This window comes from Grus americana, chromosome 7 (genome assembly GCF_028858705.1).
Source record: "Grus americana isolate bGruAme1 chromosome 7, bGruAme1.mat, whole genome shotgun sequence".
Classification (NCBI taxonomy): domain Eukaryota; kingdom Metazoa; phylum Chordata; class Aves; order Gruiformes; family Gruidae; genus Grus; species Grus americana.
The window spans coordinates 5,818,103-5,835,931 of NC_072858.1; the positions used below are offsets into that span (position 1 = coordinate 5,818,103).

A 17,829-nucleotide genomic window follows, 5' to 3' on the forward strand; every position below is an offset into this window, starting at 1 on the left:
GCGGCCGGAGCGGGGGGACTCTTGCTCCCCTCTCGCCCCCGCCCCGGTTCTGCAGCCCCGGAACCCAGCTGGGGTGGCGGCTGAGGGCACCTCTTCCGCGGGAGCGGAGGCTCACCGGGCCGGGCGGCGGGGGAAGGGGCTCCGCGCCGCGGCCGCCACGATTGGCAGAGCCGAGCAGCGCCGTCCAGGAAACGGCTCGGGTTGCAGCGGGGGGAGTGACCAGGGGAGGGAGGAAGGGAGCCGGAGGAGTGCGCCGGGAGAGAGGGGGGAGAGGAAAAAAAAAAACCCCACAAAAAAAAAAAACCACCACCCACCCGAGGGGGGTTGTCGGCTTGACAAAGCTGCGGCGGCTCGGGGAGGGCGGCTGGATGGAGCGGAGCGGGACCCGCGGCGCTCTGCTCGGCGATGCCCGCGCGGGGGAGGAGGCTGCTGGCGCCGGGCACGGCGGGCTCGCCCCTCTGAGGCGGTAGCCGCTGCAGCCGAGCGAGGGGACGGGACGGGACGCCGGGCCGGCTCCTGCCTCGCCTCGCCTCCCTCCTGCCTCCCCTAGCCGCGTCCCGCGGGGGATGCGTTCCGCTGCGCCGCTGCGGGCTTGCCAGCCGGCCCCGCCGGGGCTGCCTGCGGAGTGACCGCGGCCGCGGAGGAGTTTCTCCCCGTCCCGGGGAGCCGCTGCTCGGCACCGCGCCTCAGCCCGCCTGTTGCGGGGGAGCGGACCCTTCCCGCGGAGCTTTCTCGCTGCAGGTAATGGCACCGGGCTGGGCTGGCCGCGGGGGGGAGCGGGGCGGAGGGAAGGCGCAGCCCCTAAAAAGCGAGGCGGTTGCAAGGTGGCGGAGGGCTGAGAGTCCCGGCGCTTCCTCGGCGCCTTGTGCCCGCTGCAGCGCTCCGGCTCCCGGCGCGGGGCCTCGCACCTGGTGCACGCCGGCACCGGGGCGGGCTGTGCCGGTGCGGGGCTCGGGCAGTCCCGGGGAGGGATGCGGCGGGGCGGCGCGGGGCTCCGTTCCCCCGCTGCTCCCCGGCGGGGCTGCGGGTCGGTCGGTCTGTCACTCGCTCGTCTCCGCGGTGCGGGGGGGAAGCCCGAGCAACACCGCTACCCTCTGGGTCCCTGCCGCTCCCCCCCCCGCCCCGGCTGTTGGATGCACGGATATCTTTGGGGACGGCTTCCAGCGGGGGATGAGAAAGGGAGGCTCAGCCTCCGAGGGAGCAGCCCCCCGGTTCGGAGACCGGCACCGCCTCGACGGGCCGCCCGGAGCCCGGCGCAGCCGAGAAGCGGGAGGTCCTTCCCCGCCGCGGCGCTCGGGGGAGAGGGGCCGGCGGTACATAACCGCCCCCGTCTGAGATGAGGGAGGAAAGAAATCCTCAATGAAATATATATTTAAATGCAAAACGGCCCGTTCAAACAGGGACCCATTATGCGTTTGGTGTGAAACGCTATCAACATTTAAAACTTCATTGTCTCCTTTGTACCAAATCCCTGTAAATCTTCCACTAGCCTTTACTCATTTTCATCTGAAAAGCCTGTTTGGGCTGAATAGACAGCAATCAGCAGCCTCTGGACTTCTCTCTCTCGCTGGAATGTCAATTAAAATGCAGATTTTTTTTTTTTTCTTTCCTCCCCCCTGATCTCTTAGTGGCAAAAGACTTGAGAAAAACAGGATAGTCCTGGAAAGCAAATGAAAGAAGTTCAAACAATGAAAAAGTACCGAAGCTGCCAGCCGGTTCCCATTAGTCCTCCAGAATTAATGTTTAATAACTGTGATGCTCAGATTTGCTTGGAGATTAAACTATGATGAAGGGTCTTGTTAGATATTTGCATGTGTATATATTTGTAGACGCATATATATTTGTGTGTGTATATGTATATATGTGGGTGTACGTGTATATAAAGCTGTTAGCTTTAAAGCTTCACTTACCTGGATTTTTCTGATGAAGCTACTGGGCTTTTAGGGCGCTTGAGATTTCTTTGCGGGGGAAAGATCCATATTTTATTCAGATTTTGCTATTCCCTGCCTAGTAGAGAAAGATGCTGAAGAGTTCCTCAACGAGCAATGTATTGATTTGGTTAACATACTCTACAAATTGTACTCTCCCTGGGGAGTGATAAACATCTTATAAACAACAATGGAAGTAGATTAAAAAGAACACTGAGCATTGAATTTAATTAATGCCACTGCTGAACAAGTACTACTTGTTTGTGTGTGTGATTGTGTTTAAACTGAAGTACAGCTTGGAGGAATTTGGTTGGGCTCCCAAACCAGTCTGCTTTCCCATGCTTGTCAGTTTGGCAAAGAAATTTGGGCAGGTATGTGACGAGGTGAAAATTGACTTGATGAGCGAGTGGCAAGGAGAGCCATCAATCACTGGGGGCTGACAACTCCTCCCCAAAGTGTAGGCTGAGAAGAGAGACAGAGTTCCCTTTCAAGGGTCAAAATAAACACTACGTGTGGCTTTCACTGAGGCTGAGACTCCAGGAGGGATTATGGTATTGTAGTCAGGAAGCCAGAATTGTGGAGGCCAAAAAGCATGCTGGGGCTGTGTTCCAAACATTGAGATAGAGGTACATAATTATCCAGCGCAGGAGGTCTTTCCAGAGACCGGTCCCCCAGCAACTGTGGCGATTAAACTATGAAAAGAATTTGGTTTTGTTTCATCTTCGTCGGACTCTGCTTTTTTTTTGGGGAAAGGGCAATCCCGGAACCCTGGTTGCTCTCGTGGTGGTAAAAAGTGGTTTGGCTCCATGGATGGGTCCAGAGCTCTGATTTTTGCTTTGCTACACCTTTACAAGCCACGGTTTTGAATTTTCTGCTGCCCTGTGGATCAAGAGCCCCTTCTTTCTGCTGGCAGATGTTCAGGTGCAGAAGCTGGCAGAAATCTTCAGGTGAGAAGATGTGTGGTCAGGTAGCCTTGTGCTGCACTTCAGGGCTTAGGATGAGCGTAGGAACCACAAACGTGCTTTCAGTGGCGTTTAATGTAGCCTAAAAATCTTAAACGGCTGAAATGTAAGTGGAATTAATGCTGTTAAAAAAGAGAGTCTGGATTATATGCTAGCATTCTGGTATGTTTTCTTTTTGCAAAATTATGATTAAATTTTGCATTTATATACATAGCCTTTAATCAGGCTCTACAGGATGATTTATGGAAATTAAATTAGCATTACATCCAGTCTGTTAATTAGCGTTTCTACCTGCTTTACAGCTGGATAAACTGAGATACAGCGCTGGGGCTGTCAGACAGCGAGTAGGGCGGTTGTCTTGGGTGGGAGGTAGAGTCCAGGAGGATTTGCTCCAGTCCTTCACCAAACGCAAACCGGTCTGGGAGACAGAGCTCTCTTCAGTTCTACACCTGCTCTGTGCTTATTTAGAGCTCGGCAAGCTCTTTGCAAATGTTTTTGCAGTGGTCTGGTGGTGTTTTCACTGGAGATTTAATAGTAGTTGCTAGCTTGTGGTCTGGGATGCTCACGCTATGCTTAAATCTCTAAAGGAGGGACAGAGCTTTGAGCTGCTATCGGTTGAGGTGAGAAAAGCTTGCCCTGAAGTATCAGAGATTCGCCTGAAATACCATTTATTAATTATTTGCCCCAACTGCCTTTTTCATGTCATCTAAAATCTGTTTCTACTGACTCTCGAAGTTACTGTATATAGTACCCAAGATAAAAGATGCCTCAACAGCATTTCTCTCCTTAGCACTGTGAACTTGGTTTGTACGTGCAGGTAGCAAAAGGCTAATGAAATCTGAGTAAACTTTTTAATAGTTGGCCTTATAAAAGGAGAGTATTTGTCCATGTGTCTGTGTACTGTATACTGAAGTACCATATCCAAATGGAGGGAGCTTTGAGAAGTTTGCCTTTATGGCTACAATTTCCCCTTTTTGGGGTTGGTTTTTTTTGGTTGTTTTTAAAGGGCGAGGGCAGGAGGGAAAAAGAGTGCTTTATGTTATTTTTTCCTTCAAGACGAGCGCTCTCTAAGCTTCAGTTGGGTTTCATCACATCTAAGATGAATCATTGGCCAGATAGAACAATTGCTGCAGTTACTTGTTTTATCCATTTGCTGAGGTTTACCATCTTTTATTTTTGAAGCGGAAAATCAGGTCTAATTTTCTGGTTGAACTGTTAAATCACCCGGTGAGGATGTTCTGATCCTCACCTGGCACCTTGGTGTGGTGGCAACAGGGTCCCCTGAAGGGAGTGCCGGTTACTTTGGTACCGCTTCTCTCTTCCATCAGCCCATGTCTGGATTACCAGTTAACTCCATCCATTTAAATAAGTTTTACTATGAGTAAGAGACACCTTCCCCCCACCCCGTCTGAAAAATATATCTCAATAAGATAAGAGAGAAGAGAAATGTTTGTGCATGCAGTTTAGCATATATGAATGGAAAACGATATTGGGGAGATCTCCTGTGAAACTGCAATCTGTACCACACTTTATACAGATTTTAATTGCCTGTAATGCGATGCAGCTAACCAGTATCCCTGCAAAGACTGGAGCCTTTCACCTGTACAGGACTTTGGGGCTTTAAAAGGACACTCAACTGAGCCAGAAGAAGGTACCTCCATAGGGAAGCTGGAAGTCCTGAGGTGAAATAAAGTTTTACAGATTATCCAAGTCTAAATTTTCAACTGCTTTTCTTGTGGAAAATTACTGAATTCTTGCAAATTCAGCTGGCTGCAGAACTGCCTAGGTGAAGGAATGAAAAACAAGGCAAACTTACATAAACCTTCAAACAATAACAAGAATATAATTTGTATAATTGTGGTAATTTTGTAGCATTAAAGGTTATGTGCCTGCACATGTGTGTGCCTCTCATTTTTTAAAAACTGTATATTTTTCTGTCAGTAAAATAGCTCTCTAAATATGTGCTGAGAAGTGATTTTGTGAAAACAAGGAGGACTTGGTTACGCCTCAGGTGATGATGGAAACTGCTAACAGAAAATGAAAAGTCACTCACTTTTCACATATTCTTGAAGCTGGAAAACTATTTTTCCCATCCTCCTCCTCCTCCCCCTCTCACCTCAGCTCTGTTCGGGGCTTTCTGAAGTTTTTTCGGTTTGCTGTTTAAGATGGTGTCGCTGACAGTGTTAAATCTCTCTCCTCCCCACAGCAGCAGCCGTCGTTCCAAGGCAGGAGGTATTACCCTGGCCGAAGGCACTGCTTTCTCTCCATGCTTCTCTAGAGGTGTTCAGATGGGATTAAAGTCCACATGGAGATATGGAAATGGACCAGGAATTTACTCTAAAAAGATGGTCAGCTGGGATTTGGGTTGCCTTATCTGCCTGGTGGTGGTCACCATGGCTGGACTTTCCCTGGCTCGACCTTCGTTTAATTTAGTTGTTGAAGACACCACGCTGGAACCTGAAGGTAAATCTCTCTAGAATCCTTAATTCTGCAAAATAAGTTAATTTTAAATGTCTGAACATCTGAAATAGAACTCGACATGTTTATATGCTTTGGTAAATCCGAGGCAAGTAACAGATGAGCCCTCAAGAGTTATGTTTTTTGACTTTTCCTGCTCACACATGGGCTGTGTTCATGCAAGCGTGCGTTTAATCTTATGCAAGCCAGCGGTGTCAATGATTTCACTTGGGACTGTCATCACGTTGTATAATCAAAGTGTGCGGCTGAAAGTTTTCAGGAATGGGTCTTGAAGGAAACCAGTCTTGCACTTACATACGTGTTACGTGTTGCTGTCCCAAGGAGCGAGATGGCCACGTAGCTGCGTGTCTTTGTGATTGTCTTAACCTGAGAAGTTCGGAGAAAAATTAATCCCAATGGTTTTCAGTTGCGTGGCCTGAATGTTTCATTTTGCCAGGCACTCTGCAAAAATGGTGTTGCAGCTTTATTGGTGTTTGTACTTAGAATAAATGTCCCTATTGCTGTTAATATCCAAGAACAATCGGTACAGTGTCTGGATTGCGAGTTCTGGAAGTGTAAGTGTTGAGATCTGGATAGCAAGGACTGCAGTTGATTACTGTGAAAGCAAAGGCTAATTGAGACCTTGACGTTGGAAGGGGTGTTTTGATAAAATCTCCTATTTTGAGCCTGCACCTGTTGGTATGTTTTAGGTATATCCGTTTTGCGAGCTTTGCAAAGTGGTTTTCTTCTCTAAAGAGCTAAGGAGAGACTGCTTTTTTTATTGTCGTGAGCTGATTGTATTTAAGAATGATTTTACTGTATTGTGTCGGATCTTTCCTGCTCTCTGAGCACCTTCGGGGGAAAGCGAGGTTTTCCTTTCATAAGGTTTTACCTGTCCTCCGGAAGAATGATTGCATTTCTAATAACTGTCAAACCAATATAAAATGATCCATAGAGCGTTTCTGATCCAGCAAGCTTGCCGGAGAGAATTTGGCCTTTACACATTCTACTACTCATGTCCACGGATACTGCTTTGTTTTTATTTCATATATTTTCATGCAAAACTTATTTGTTTCTATCCACTGCCTCTAAAAATAGACGTCACCAGCTAACACATTTTTAGAATCCGTTCCAAGTACATTTTTATTGATGGCAGGGGATGAACTATTTAGAGACTATGAGCCCTCTTCCCTAGCGAGCATTCCTGAAAAAAAAATTAACAAAATATAGCAATATTGTCATCTGTCAGCTGTCGAGACTGCTGATAGCGACGGGTTTTTTTTTTCTCTTTTGAAGGTAACTCGAGAATTTAAAAAAAAAAAAGCCAAACTCTCATCACCACTGACTGTATGATTTGCTAATTGCACATCTGGTGCCTTTTTGGCTTTTCAGAGGAATGGCAAAATCATGAATAATTGTGGTTTCAGATTAGCTGTTTGTCGTGAGGTCCCCTAGTTTTAGGGTTAAATCAGAAAGAATGTGATTGCATGATTGGTGGAGTATTTTACAGGGAGAAGAGTAACATGTTTTGAATGCTGCTTGATAATTTTTCAGCTTTCTGGGAAAGAATAGCTTTTGTTATTTTAAAAAGCACTGTTTAAAAATGTTTCTTCCACAGTGAATATCCAAGGGATCCAGGTTTTATCAAAAAGTAAATTGTTAAAAAGGATTTAAAACTTCTTCCCTGGGCAGGAATGTTACTGACATGAAACAATTTTAGACGTGAGAACCCGAATCATTACCAGAAATGAGGAAAAAAAACCCAACCCACCCCAAAACCACTTCTAAGTTAATGATATAATAAGAGCTTTTATGCTGCAGAATACAGGGAGTTGTGTGGGATTTATACCTGAGATTTGGGAAATAAAACCTCCTTTATGTACTTTGTTAAACCCCTTTAAAAAAAAAAAACCCAGTTTTTACACAGTCACCTCTCTGGGTTCCATCATTGCCACCCACAAGCTCTCCAAGCTGAAAACAAAACAAAAAACCCTTCAAAAAAATCTCTCCAAAGACAAAGCAGACTTCTTTTTTTAATTTAGTAAATGGCAAACATTTTGGCCGCAGCTAATTTGGGGGGTCAGGTGCTCTAATAATGTAAATTTTCGGTAGGGCTGCTGCTGATGCAGTCATTAGAGCTATGACATTTCATACCAGCCGAGAAGGTCGACAGGGCCATGACCTTTGGTGACACGTGTTGATCTGTTCCTTAGTCTTCCTTCGTGGACATGCCGTAAATTTTGTCCTTTTTTTTTTTTTTATGTTAGGTGCTTTTATTGTTACTATTTATTGTCTTAGTGACTCAGAATATTCAAAAAGCTGTATGCAACGTTAACAGGAATTGAGATGGTGGCTTTTCGTTCCTTGGATTGTAATAGAGAATATACTCCTGTCTCTTAGCTAAACATAACTTTAGGGACATTTGCAGCCATTTCCTTCAGAGTATCTGGTTAGCAGTCTTTATCTAATAGGGTGCTCAGCTGCGTGGATACGTGCAGGATACGTGCAAGACATTGTCTTGTGTCAAGGTACTCTGCCTTTGGTTACCGGCAGTCACTGTGATCTCGTTGGCAGCTTTTATGAAACACTGGACTTGTTGAGCTCTGAATCTCGTCTGTGACCATTAGATGTTACTCTGGTACATAGGACAGTATTAACGCTGAAGACGGTATCTTGAGCCATTGTAAATTATGATGTCAACGTTGCTCAGTAAGGGCTGGATCCTCACTATGGTGGTTGTCGGTTGTGGTGCTTTCTTCCCTAAGCAATGATGGGAACATCTGAGGCTGTTGAGCCGTGTGAGCAGAAACAGGACCTGTAGGAGTTAGTTTGGGGACTGTCAACTGTCGAATTATATCTTGTATTGAGTGTTTACATATATGTTTTTTATCCTAGAGAGTGTAAAGACTTTCTGCTGTTAAATATTTAGAAATAAGTCTCCCCCAGTGTGTACAAAGGAGCCATTCTCTTTCTGCGTACCCCGGGCTGTGACGGCCTTTGATGATAGCCAATGTTTCGAAAGGGCTCTGACCGCACACATAGGTTGAAGGGTTACTTTGTGAACTGAATAATTAGTTTAGACATATATTTGATAAATAGCAAGCTCTCCCTTGACCTTCCCTTGCCCAAGCTGTGTGTTATCGTTCTGCTGGGTAGCTAATTTAGTCTCTTCCCCACATGCAACGCCTTGACGCTGTCCTTGGAGCACCCGCTCGGAGCCCTCGCTGGGTGCGGTAACAATGTGTTTCAGTTCTTTTAATTTAGGTCAAATTTCAAAGGACTAATTTAAGCTTTCCACAAGGGACAGCCTAATTCTGCGTCCTGTGAAAAACACAGTAGTTCCAAATGGCCTGAAATGTGAGTTTGGGAGGTTCCTAGGAGCAGCAGTGAAGGAGAGGGACCTTCTTTGATGGGTGAGGTGTGCTTGTGGTGGGCTTGGAAGTGAGTAATGCATTGTCATTTGGGTTTTAACTCGGTCACAGCTATTTGCTGGCACTGAGCAACACACAAATATAAACACGTTCAGTGCAGTACCCAGAGCACTACCTTCCTTTTTGTAAAAGTGTTGCACAGTATGAGCAATATACCTTCATTTGTGTAAAAACATTGGCAGTGCTTAATGGTTTAATGTCACCTGTGGTCACAGTGGTTAGCATGGATCCTTCGTTAGATCCTTCGTTAGCCGCCACGACCTGCCTGGATCGGGATGTGGGGTCTTGTGAGGTGGTGCTTGGGCTCCCATGCTGCAGCACGTGGATGAGTGATGCTGGGCTGGTGGGATGTCCCCTGTCCCACGGGGAGCAGCGTGCTCCCCATCCATGGGTCCTCTCCGTCTGGGTGCAACCCTGCTGCGAGGTTGCAGGGCTGGTGGGACCCTGCACAGTGGTCATCTTCCCTGGGCAGAGGCGGTGGAGAAGCACCAGGATGCTGCTTCCGATTTGGTAGGAAAAATAAAGCAAAAAGTTCACCTGAGGTTCCTGTGTTACAATTTTTCTTTTCTTTTTTTTTTTTTTTTTTTTAACAAGAGCAGTGGCTTTGATATCTGCAAGTTAGATTAACAATTCAAACTGATTAGTTAAATCAGAGGATTGTTTTGGTTTTTTTTTTTTTCTAGTTTTATTAAGGGAGGGCAATTATCACAGCCCATTATGGAGGAATGTGACATCCCCACAGCTTCGGGTGAGGGCTGGATGCCCTTTCAGAGATCCGGTTCAGTAAGTTATTTGGCCCAGTACAGGAATTGCTAGCTGAGATTCTGGGGAATTGTACAAGCAGCCAGATTAAATCAGTCTTACTGTGTCCATTCTGTGTTTAAAATCCGCAGTCCTTTAGCAGAGGCATGGTCTTGAGCTGCAGACTAATTGGGCATGGGTAGGGTTGTTATTTACAGTCGGTGTTGATGAGACACTGGGAGTTGGTAATGTGTCAGCATGGCAACTGTTTTGCAAAAAAGTAGCACAGATAATTGTGTATTTCAGGTTTATCTGCCGTATTTTACAATTGCAGCTTTCTGAAGAAAGGAAAGTTAACTTTTAGGAATATGATTCCTTTAGTGTGGTGGTTTTTTTTTTTTATGGAGCCAGAAGATTCTCAAAGATGCTGAGTTGTGGAGTTTTTTTATTTTATTATTTTTTTTTTTAAAAAACCATTCGTATAGATAAAACCCCAAACCAGCCACCAACTCCAATGGATGCATAGTTTTCTGATCTTAAAATAGTTCTTCCTTGGCAGAAAACTTGCAACAAATTTCAGGGTATAGTAACTTTTTTTTTTTTACAGGCACGTTGCAAACCTTTGAAAGCAGAACTTACAATGAAAATGCTGACAACTCCAGTTAATCAAGGTTGTGTGCGCATGAGACGATGGACTATTGTGGTGTTTTAATAATAACCATAGCATAGCTGTTAATGAGCATGTTTCTATATCCAGCTTCCCAGCTTCAGAAGAAATGATCACTTGCCTTTATACAAATACATTCAAAGATTCGTATTTTCTTAGAATGAATATTTAGTTTAGGAACGGATGGGAGTACGAGAAAAAGACTTAACTGTCCATTTTTCTATTGTTAATAGAGAAAAATTCCTTACTAGAAGAGTCAGATTTTTAAGTGATAAACATTGGTGAGTCCTCAAGGTTGAAGCTTTAGAGTGAAAGCGGAGACTTTCATCGAAGCAGCACTCCTTAGCAATACAAATCTGTGTTTTTGAAAGAACCATCACCCACTTAGGCAAGTTCCATCTTGTCTATTTGTAATAGTGCACCTGGTTTAACTAGAAGAGAAAATTTATTTCAGTGTAGTTAAACAAGAGCAAAATTCATGCTGAAAAGACATCAGGAACCCAAGCCACATCTGGAACGATGAAGACTCTGGAGTTTTGCACCAGCGTGAGTGAGGGTTTGGTTCCCCGGTCGCAGGCTGGACACGCTGTGCTCCTCCATCGCAGCTGGTCAGTGGGAGCATCTTCTGCGGAGTCGGTCAGGACCCACCGATTTGTGTTTGTGGTGGCTGTGGGAAACCGGGCAAGTCTTGGTCTGGCACGGAGCCTGCCGGGGTAAAGTTATCCTTTCAGCAGTTTGGGAACTGATTTCAACAGCAGTCTGAATTTCAGTTTAGGTTCAGCACATCGTGCCGTATGTCTGTACCAGTGGTCTTTTTGGATTTGGCACGGTGTGCCCCCAAATCAGAGATGTGGTCTTGTAGTACTGGAGATTAAACTGGCTTTTAAACTGATTGTAAGAGAAGTTGGAGCAACTTTGAATACAGGCAAATCTTAAACAAAGACCAGATTTTTCAAGAGTGTGTCAGCCAACAGCTCCTGTTATAATTACGAAACGTGCACTGGGAGATAATCTGTAAGAGGGGTAAATATTTATATGCATTTTTTTAAGCGTTTAAAACCAGCTTATAATTCATATACCAGTTATGTACATCTCCAGGTTATCTTTTCCCATCTCTTAATTATTACTGATTTTGGTTTGGTTTTGAGTTTTTTTTTGAAAAAACCACAAACAACCCCTTTTTTTTTTTTTTTAGGGATTCAAGTTCCCTGGACCTACTTCTGAGTATCAGGGTAGTCAGCACCTGGTACAGAGATGTGTCTCATGGGCTTCACTTTCCGCTGGTTCAGGTCCTTTTGCTGCTTGTCACCACACAAATGACATTATCCCTATTGAAGAGAGGGACAGAAAGACAAACTAAGTGCTAGCTGAATTCTACCGTGCCGCTTCCTTCACGTGCCATGCTATTATTATTGTAATTGTATTTTTAAAATGACTGTAAGTGAAAGCATTTGGTGAACCTCAGCGAAGCTGAGGAGTTGTGAGATCTGACCTACTTTCATTCCCCTCCTCGCATGCCGTTGCAAGTTGTGTGTAATTATTGCTTTTCCTCCCCCGCAAAAGAACTGGCTCATCAGTTTGGGACGTTAACCGACGTCGAGCAGCCTCGCGGAGCGCCGTACGGTAGCAAAGCCACAGGAACCCAGAGGAGGGGAATGTTCCTTCCTACCAAGGAAAAGGGTTGCGTTTGTGAGGGTTTACTGGGAAGGGCAATGGGCTGGGGGACTGGAAGGGAGAAAAGGGAGGATGAGAAGCTGGTTGGGGAGGAGAAAATCAAATTTTGGCTGCATTTTAGGTTTTTTTTTTTTTTTCTCCTAGCTTTTCCTAAGTTTCTATTCTGAAAGCTTTGTGACGTGGTAGTTACCACCTCAGGCTTTCTCCTGGGGGCTTGTGGCTGTTTCTGAGTGGGGTTTGGAGCTGGATGCTGTGGCTGGGCATGCCTTAGCTGTCTGCACTAACCGGGACGAGTCTGTAGGCAGTTAAATTGTGGTTGGATAGAACAGATCTTGATCAGAGCACCGTGCTGTGACTTAGTTTTTTAAACTTAATAAAAAGTTGTGGTGTAGAAAACCACCGTAAGGTTCATGATTTTCTTTCGGGTGGGCTGTACGGGTGCGCAGGGGTACAGGCGAGCTGCTGGCAGGACCGGCCGCTGGGCAGCAAGGCACCGCAAGAGCGTGCTTTTGTGAGACTTGCTGTGCAAGTTTGTAAAGTGCCCTGCTCAGTGTCTCCGTGTTGCAATGTTTAATTTGTTTCAAGGAAAGTAAGATGATTTATAATTCTGAATGCCACCCAACAGCTCTTAAAAATAATTTTTAAACCCCAGTTTAAATTTTGAACGGTTCTTGAGCTTGGGTCTATTAAACATAGTTCAATCATGAAAAATAATCCTGTTTAGATATTACAGTGTTGAAGTACCCAGACTTATCTGATATTGTTTACTCACCGGGGTAGCACGGGTATTTCAGACGTGCAGGATTAACGTGGAGGTTGCGTAATAAATCTGCAGCACGCCACTACTCAGTAATAGCCCTTCTCCTAACAATTCAGAAGCATTTGAACCATCTTCCATTAGTATGGCAAAGTGCCCAGGAGCCACTGCTACAGCAAGGAGTGACTGGGGGGTGTCTGCAAGTTAAAAATAACCCTTGTCATGTAAATGGTTGTGGGCCACCTGGAAGTGCAGATAGCCAGCCTAGATTTTAACTTCAGGGCTGGTTCTGCTGCTCCTTCCTTGTCCCCAGGTGCCACTGGTGACTGTTCTCTGCATGGAGCTGGAATTGAATTAGCTCTGATGTCTTTTGACGAAGTGTTGCTCTCGGTTAAAAAGGAGCCTGGTATACCTCGAAGCTTTGAAGTATTTGGAGAATATTGGATGGTTTGTATGCGTTGTGGATAGGACTTTCAAAAGTGCTGTGGGGATGCTTTGGGGATATTGTTTCCAGTGACTTTTTTTTTTTCCAAATCCCACTTTAGGAAGTGGGGGAAGATGAATTTCAGGGGAACAGGCAAGATGAGACTTCCAGACGAGCTGCTAAAATTAAGAGGATTTGTATAGTCAAGTAAAAATGGGACCGCATACAAAAGAAACAACTGCTGACTTGCTTATAGGGTATCTGAGTAGATGTTCTCTGCATCCAGAACTAATGCTCGAACATGAAATTGTGCAATTTTTAACCTCACAGTTGTAATTTATTTCTTTTGCTTGTTGACTGCCGAGCATGTCCTTCGGCAAACCTGGAAGAAAAAGGTTGTGTTTTTATGTTTGGATTTATGCTATGTTCTGTTATGGTTTTATGTTGCTCTTGAAATGCAAATAAAGAACCTGAAAAAAGGTACAGATTGGAAGAGATGCACGAACTTATTAAACCCAAGAAAATCCCTTTGCGACTAAATATATGTGCTCATACCTTTTCCCAAGGCTGTATATCTTCTATGGAGCCTTTTCCAAGCAGAATTTCATGCTGAGTTGGACAGTGGGAGCTGGCTAAATTGCTCTGCCACTTGGTTATGTGCAGAATACAGTCAGGAAGATTTGATGTTCTGCTGTCGCTGCAAGTAGAAACAATGCGAAAATGATCCTAGTCTTGGATTCTGCTTTTTAGTGAGAGAAGGTTAATTTTTTTTCAGCTTTTCATTTGAGGTTCTGGGAAAAGGTGATACATTTCCCCTTTGTATTGTATAATAGATTACATGAGAAGACTCTTCTGTAATGAGTTTGAAGAGTAGTTAATTATTTTTCAGATTGCATTACATGTGTGTTAGGTTTATATTGTACTCCCCGGTACTATCACTCTGTTACCTTAGGCAGCTGATGCAGCTTATGGCTTGAACGGAAATGGTCAAGATTTAGTGCCTGGAATCAGAGGTTCAAATCCTGAAGATGGCCTGTATCTCCTCACACTGATGAAATTATAAAAAGCAGCAGACTAGTTTTAGGGGTTTTGGTGTGGCTGCTCAAGGTTGGGGATGTTTTCTCCCTCCCTGGTTACCAGGTCTTTGTGCAGAAGACATACTGATGCCTTGCTGTTTCTTGCTCCGTCCTGTATCTGGAGAGAAATCCTATGGTGACTGTTGTATAAAAAAGTCTTCATCCTGTAAGGAGCAGATTGTGAAGAATGGGGACAAACAGGAAGAAACTGCAGGGCAGTTCCCAGCAGCAGGAGGTGGCCTCGCTGGTGTCTCTGCTGTTTACTTTGAACTTGGCATGCTCTGAGTCTTCCCTGGCTTGGCTTCCAAAAGCCGAAAGCACACAGCCAAGCCCATGAGCATGTGATACTTGGCATTTTTGACTCATGTTGCATGGTTGTGCAGCCATAACTCAACGATCACAACTATAAAGACAGGTAGGAGCAAGCAGGTTACAAGTAATTTTTAATCTCTGCATGAAGCCCAGACAAGCACAATTACTTTTTCTTTTGAGGGGTCTTCTCGCTTTAACCATGGGGTGAGACACAACTGCTTTGTAGCCATCAAAGCCATGCCGAAATAGTTCACGCACCTCACTCCATGTCAGCCAGTACACCAACATAGCAGGACACCTTTTGAGGTTTGTCCCCACTGCTCTCTTCTGCTGGGTGCGATAAAGCCCTTGTGTCTGTAGCCAGGGCTAAATGCTGCTTGGGAGTAGTTATCTCAAGGAGTTGCAGTTCTAGAATTGCTCATCTGCTGAGCATTACACAAGGCAGACAGATGTAATCACGTGAGGATAATTTTTAGTTGCATACGCAGAGGTTTTTTTCTTGGCCAAGGGGTCTTGTAAGTGGTGAAACTCTTTGCTGCTCACCAGAATTATTTATTTTTCTAAATCTTCAAAGCTTAGGAAAACAAGTTGGTGCAGTGTAATATTTTCCCTTACCCGTGATGACATTGGCAAGTATTTCAATTGGAGGAGATTCACTTTTTTTAATGATCTTAATATATGTAACACTCAATAGGAGTTGACATGATGCTGGAGATCCCCGCTCTAGCAGGTCAGCGTGGCTGGAAGCTCTACACTTGCTAGAGTACCAAGCATGCACTGTGTGGCAACGCTAACTTCGTTTTGCAAATGTTGACTTCCAGGGCAAAAGGATTCTTCCTGTTCCTCAGATAAATTTTTTTTTTTTTGAGCCTGGTTTCATGTCTTGTACCCATCAGGTGACTAGGTCCTTATAGAATAAGGATAACAGGGTTAAAGAAGATGCCAGGAAAAAAATGTCTCTATTTTGGAGAGTCTGGCACTTAACATTTTGTGGAAGTCACTGCTTTCAAATAGAGCAGCCCAGGAGCTTGTTTTAAAGGAACAAGTGAAGACTTAGAATCTGCCACATATTGATGTTTGTAACTATCACGGATATCTCTTTGATGCTTTCTGTTTGATGAAGTTTTTCTACAAGGCCTAGATCTCTTTTGTCAGATTTGAACAATTTTTTATATGTTAGAGAGGGGGGGAGATGATTCCTGCTCTTTGGAGTGTTGTTTGGTGACAAGGGATTTTTTCAAAATTTCTTATTTTTTAGTGTTTTAAAATTATAGAAGGAACTGTAGTGATTTGGAAAGGAAAGTATTTTATCGGAACAGAGAGACCTCCTGGTTGTGCCTGGCGGAGGCAGAGCTGGGCAGACCTGGCAGCTAGCTGACGGAAATGCAGCGCAAATGAGCCAGCAGGAATCCAGTGACTCTGGAGCAGCAGATGGATGAAACGCAAACACCGTTTTGTCCCGCTTTGTCTAAGGAGCCGTGCTTAGCCTTTGTGGCTTTGGTTTGCTTTTAGCTACCGGGAAGTAGTCACCGTGGCCGGGAATGACTCTTTGTGTTTTAAAATCAGTGGTCGTTTCTTTTGTAGGCTGAGTTTATCCTCCATCGTCAGAGGATGTGGAGCTATTCTGAATATTAGCCTGCCAACTGAAGTGGAGGGAGAAGCTCGTACCTGGGAGGTGGGAGGGAAGGTTGCAAACCTGACCGGCGATACCTGGGCATCCTGCTCCTGCAGCAGTTGCCTCCTGGAGAGAGCGTAAAGGCTTGGCTTTGACTCACAAAGTCACGGGGACCCTGGCTGTTCTCTTCAGGCATAGCCCGACATCCCCATTCCGTGTTGCTCATCCGGCGTGGTCTTGCTGGGTCTTCCCCAATGATGGGAAAAAGGGGAGAAGGGGTAGGAGAAAGCAGGAGGAGCGGTAGTGGTTGGCAGCCTGGTGTTCCCTGTGGGGGCATTTGGTTTTGCAATGAACCTCCTGGGTTCTTGACAGGTCAGGTCCGTTGACCCTTCTGGGCACGCTGTGGTGAGTGTTTAGTTATTTACCAAAGCCTTTTGAAGGGAAGGTGGCTTGATGGGGTCTGAGGCTTTTGTGTTGTGGAGAGTTGTGTGAGAATCTTTGCTGGGGTTAGCTATTAGCTGATTGTTTAATTATTTGGCTCTGTAACTAAGTAACTAAATGCCTTGAGCCTTAAGATAAGCAGCTCTTTGTTAACATTTTAATAAATGGAGGCAAATAATAATAATTTAAAACCTAAGGAAGTATAAATCTCTTGTTTCAGCGACTGAATCTTGAATAGAAGCATGATTTGGAATATAATGGCGTGTATCATAATCTGAAATAGCACATTCAGAATGTCCCCAGTCCTCTGTTGTGGTCATGATTTTTATACAAACAGTATTTACTCCATTTGATGGCTGGATGGCATAAACCGTGCTGCGAGACTGTATAAGCAGGCAAAGAAAAAGTTCACGTCTGTTTATTTAACAGCAGCTTGGTTTTCCATGGCGGTATTGTTCAATAGCTCCACCTAGAAAGTTAAAATACATTGTGTGCACCGCTATTACAAATAAGGATGTAGCTGAGAGCAGACAATAGCAGAAGCAACGTGCCCTCCCTCGTCCCCCGGTGTTTAAGGACACCACCAGAAATTTTACACGTGCCTTTGTCGCTTGTTTGTTTTTTTTTACGGGGTGATGGACAGGTGTTATTCACATCAGGTGATGCATCTTTGGACTAGGAACTAATGCCGCAACGATAGGATTTGCAGGAGAGCTCGCTGAGAAGGGCGTCCTGCGCCGCCTGCCCTGGGCCGTGCAGAGCTCGCCCAGCAAAGGGCTGATGTACAGGCTCGTGGTGATGGCCGAAGGACACAGCTTCAAGGCAGAGCTTCAGAGAGGGCTGGAGGAGTGTGAAGGTGAGACCAGATCGTCAAGCCTTGCTTGGTGGTGCAGGCTCTGCAGGGTTATCTGCTCCTTCGCCCATCTAGGTATTTTCACTAAGGGAAAAACCAGGAGGATGCTGCTGAAAACACCGGAGGATGGCTACTTGTGGCTTTATTTCTCTGGTACGCTCAGAGGATGTGGAATTGGGGAAAGAATCTTGATGTCAGCCTCGGGGGAACCATTGATTTCATGGTACGGCATGCACATGAGTTCACAATTTGTCCCTAAATTTCAGAGTGGTGTAAAAATCCTTGTGCAGTGTCCTGGAGAGAGAGTTAACTTTGCAGCGCAGGTTGTTTAGGTGCTGCAGGGAAATTTTTAACAGTTTAAACTGGTTGATTTTTGCAGTGAAGCTGTTGGGTGGATTCATGCCTCAGAATCCCACCTGTTCTCTGTTTGCTTTTGGGCACCATTTCAAACCCACACTGGAAAAAGTTTATAGGCAAATATTATAAAAAGT

At 45.1% G+C, this 17,829-nt stretch overlaps 1 protein-coding gene across 13 annotated transcripts in view; it reads left to right on the forward strand.

Annotated features, from left to right (window-relative positions):
• Window positions 1-254: 254 nt before the first annotated feature.
• FGFR2 (fibroblast growth factor receptor 2) overlaps window positions 255-17,829 on the forward strand; it is an 86,826-nt gene continuing 69,251 nt past the window's right edge. For 4 of the 13 annotated variants that reach the window (XM_054831725.1, XM_054831722.1, XM_054831726.1 and 1 more), the window contains exons 1-2: window positions 256-741; window positions 5,097-5,353. In XM_054831725.1, the coding sequence (XP_054687700.1) occupies window positions 5,179-5,353 (175 nt within the window). In that variant the 5' untranslated portion in view covers window positions 256-741; window positions 5,097-5,178. Of the gene's footprint in view, window positions 742-2,369; window positions 2,876-5,096; window positions 5,354-17,829 lie in introns of those variants that run through there. The other 9 variants (XM_054831714.1, XM_054831717.1, XM_054831718.1 and 6 more) reach the window with 5 other exon arrangements.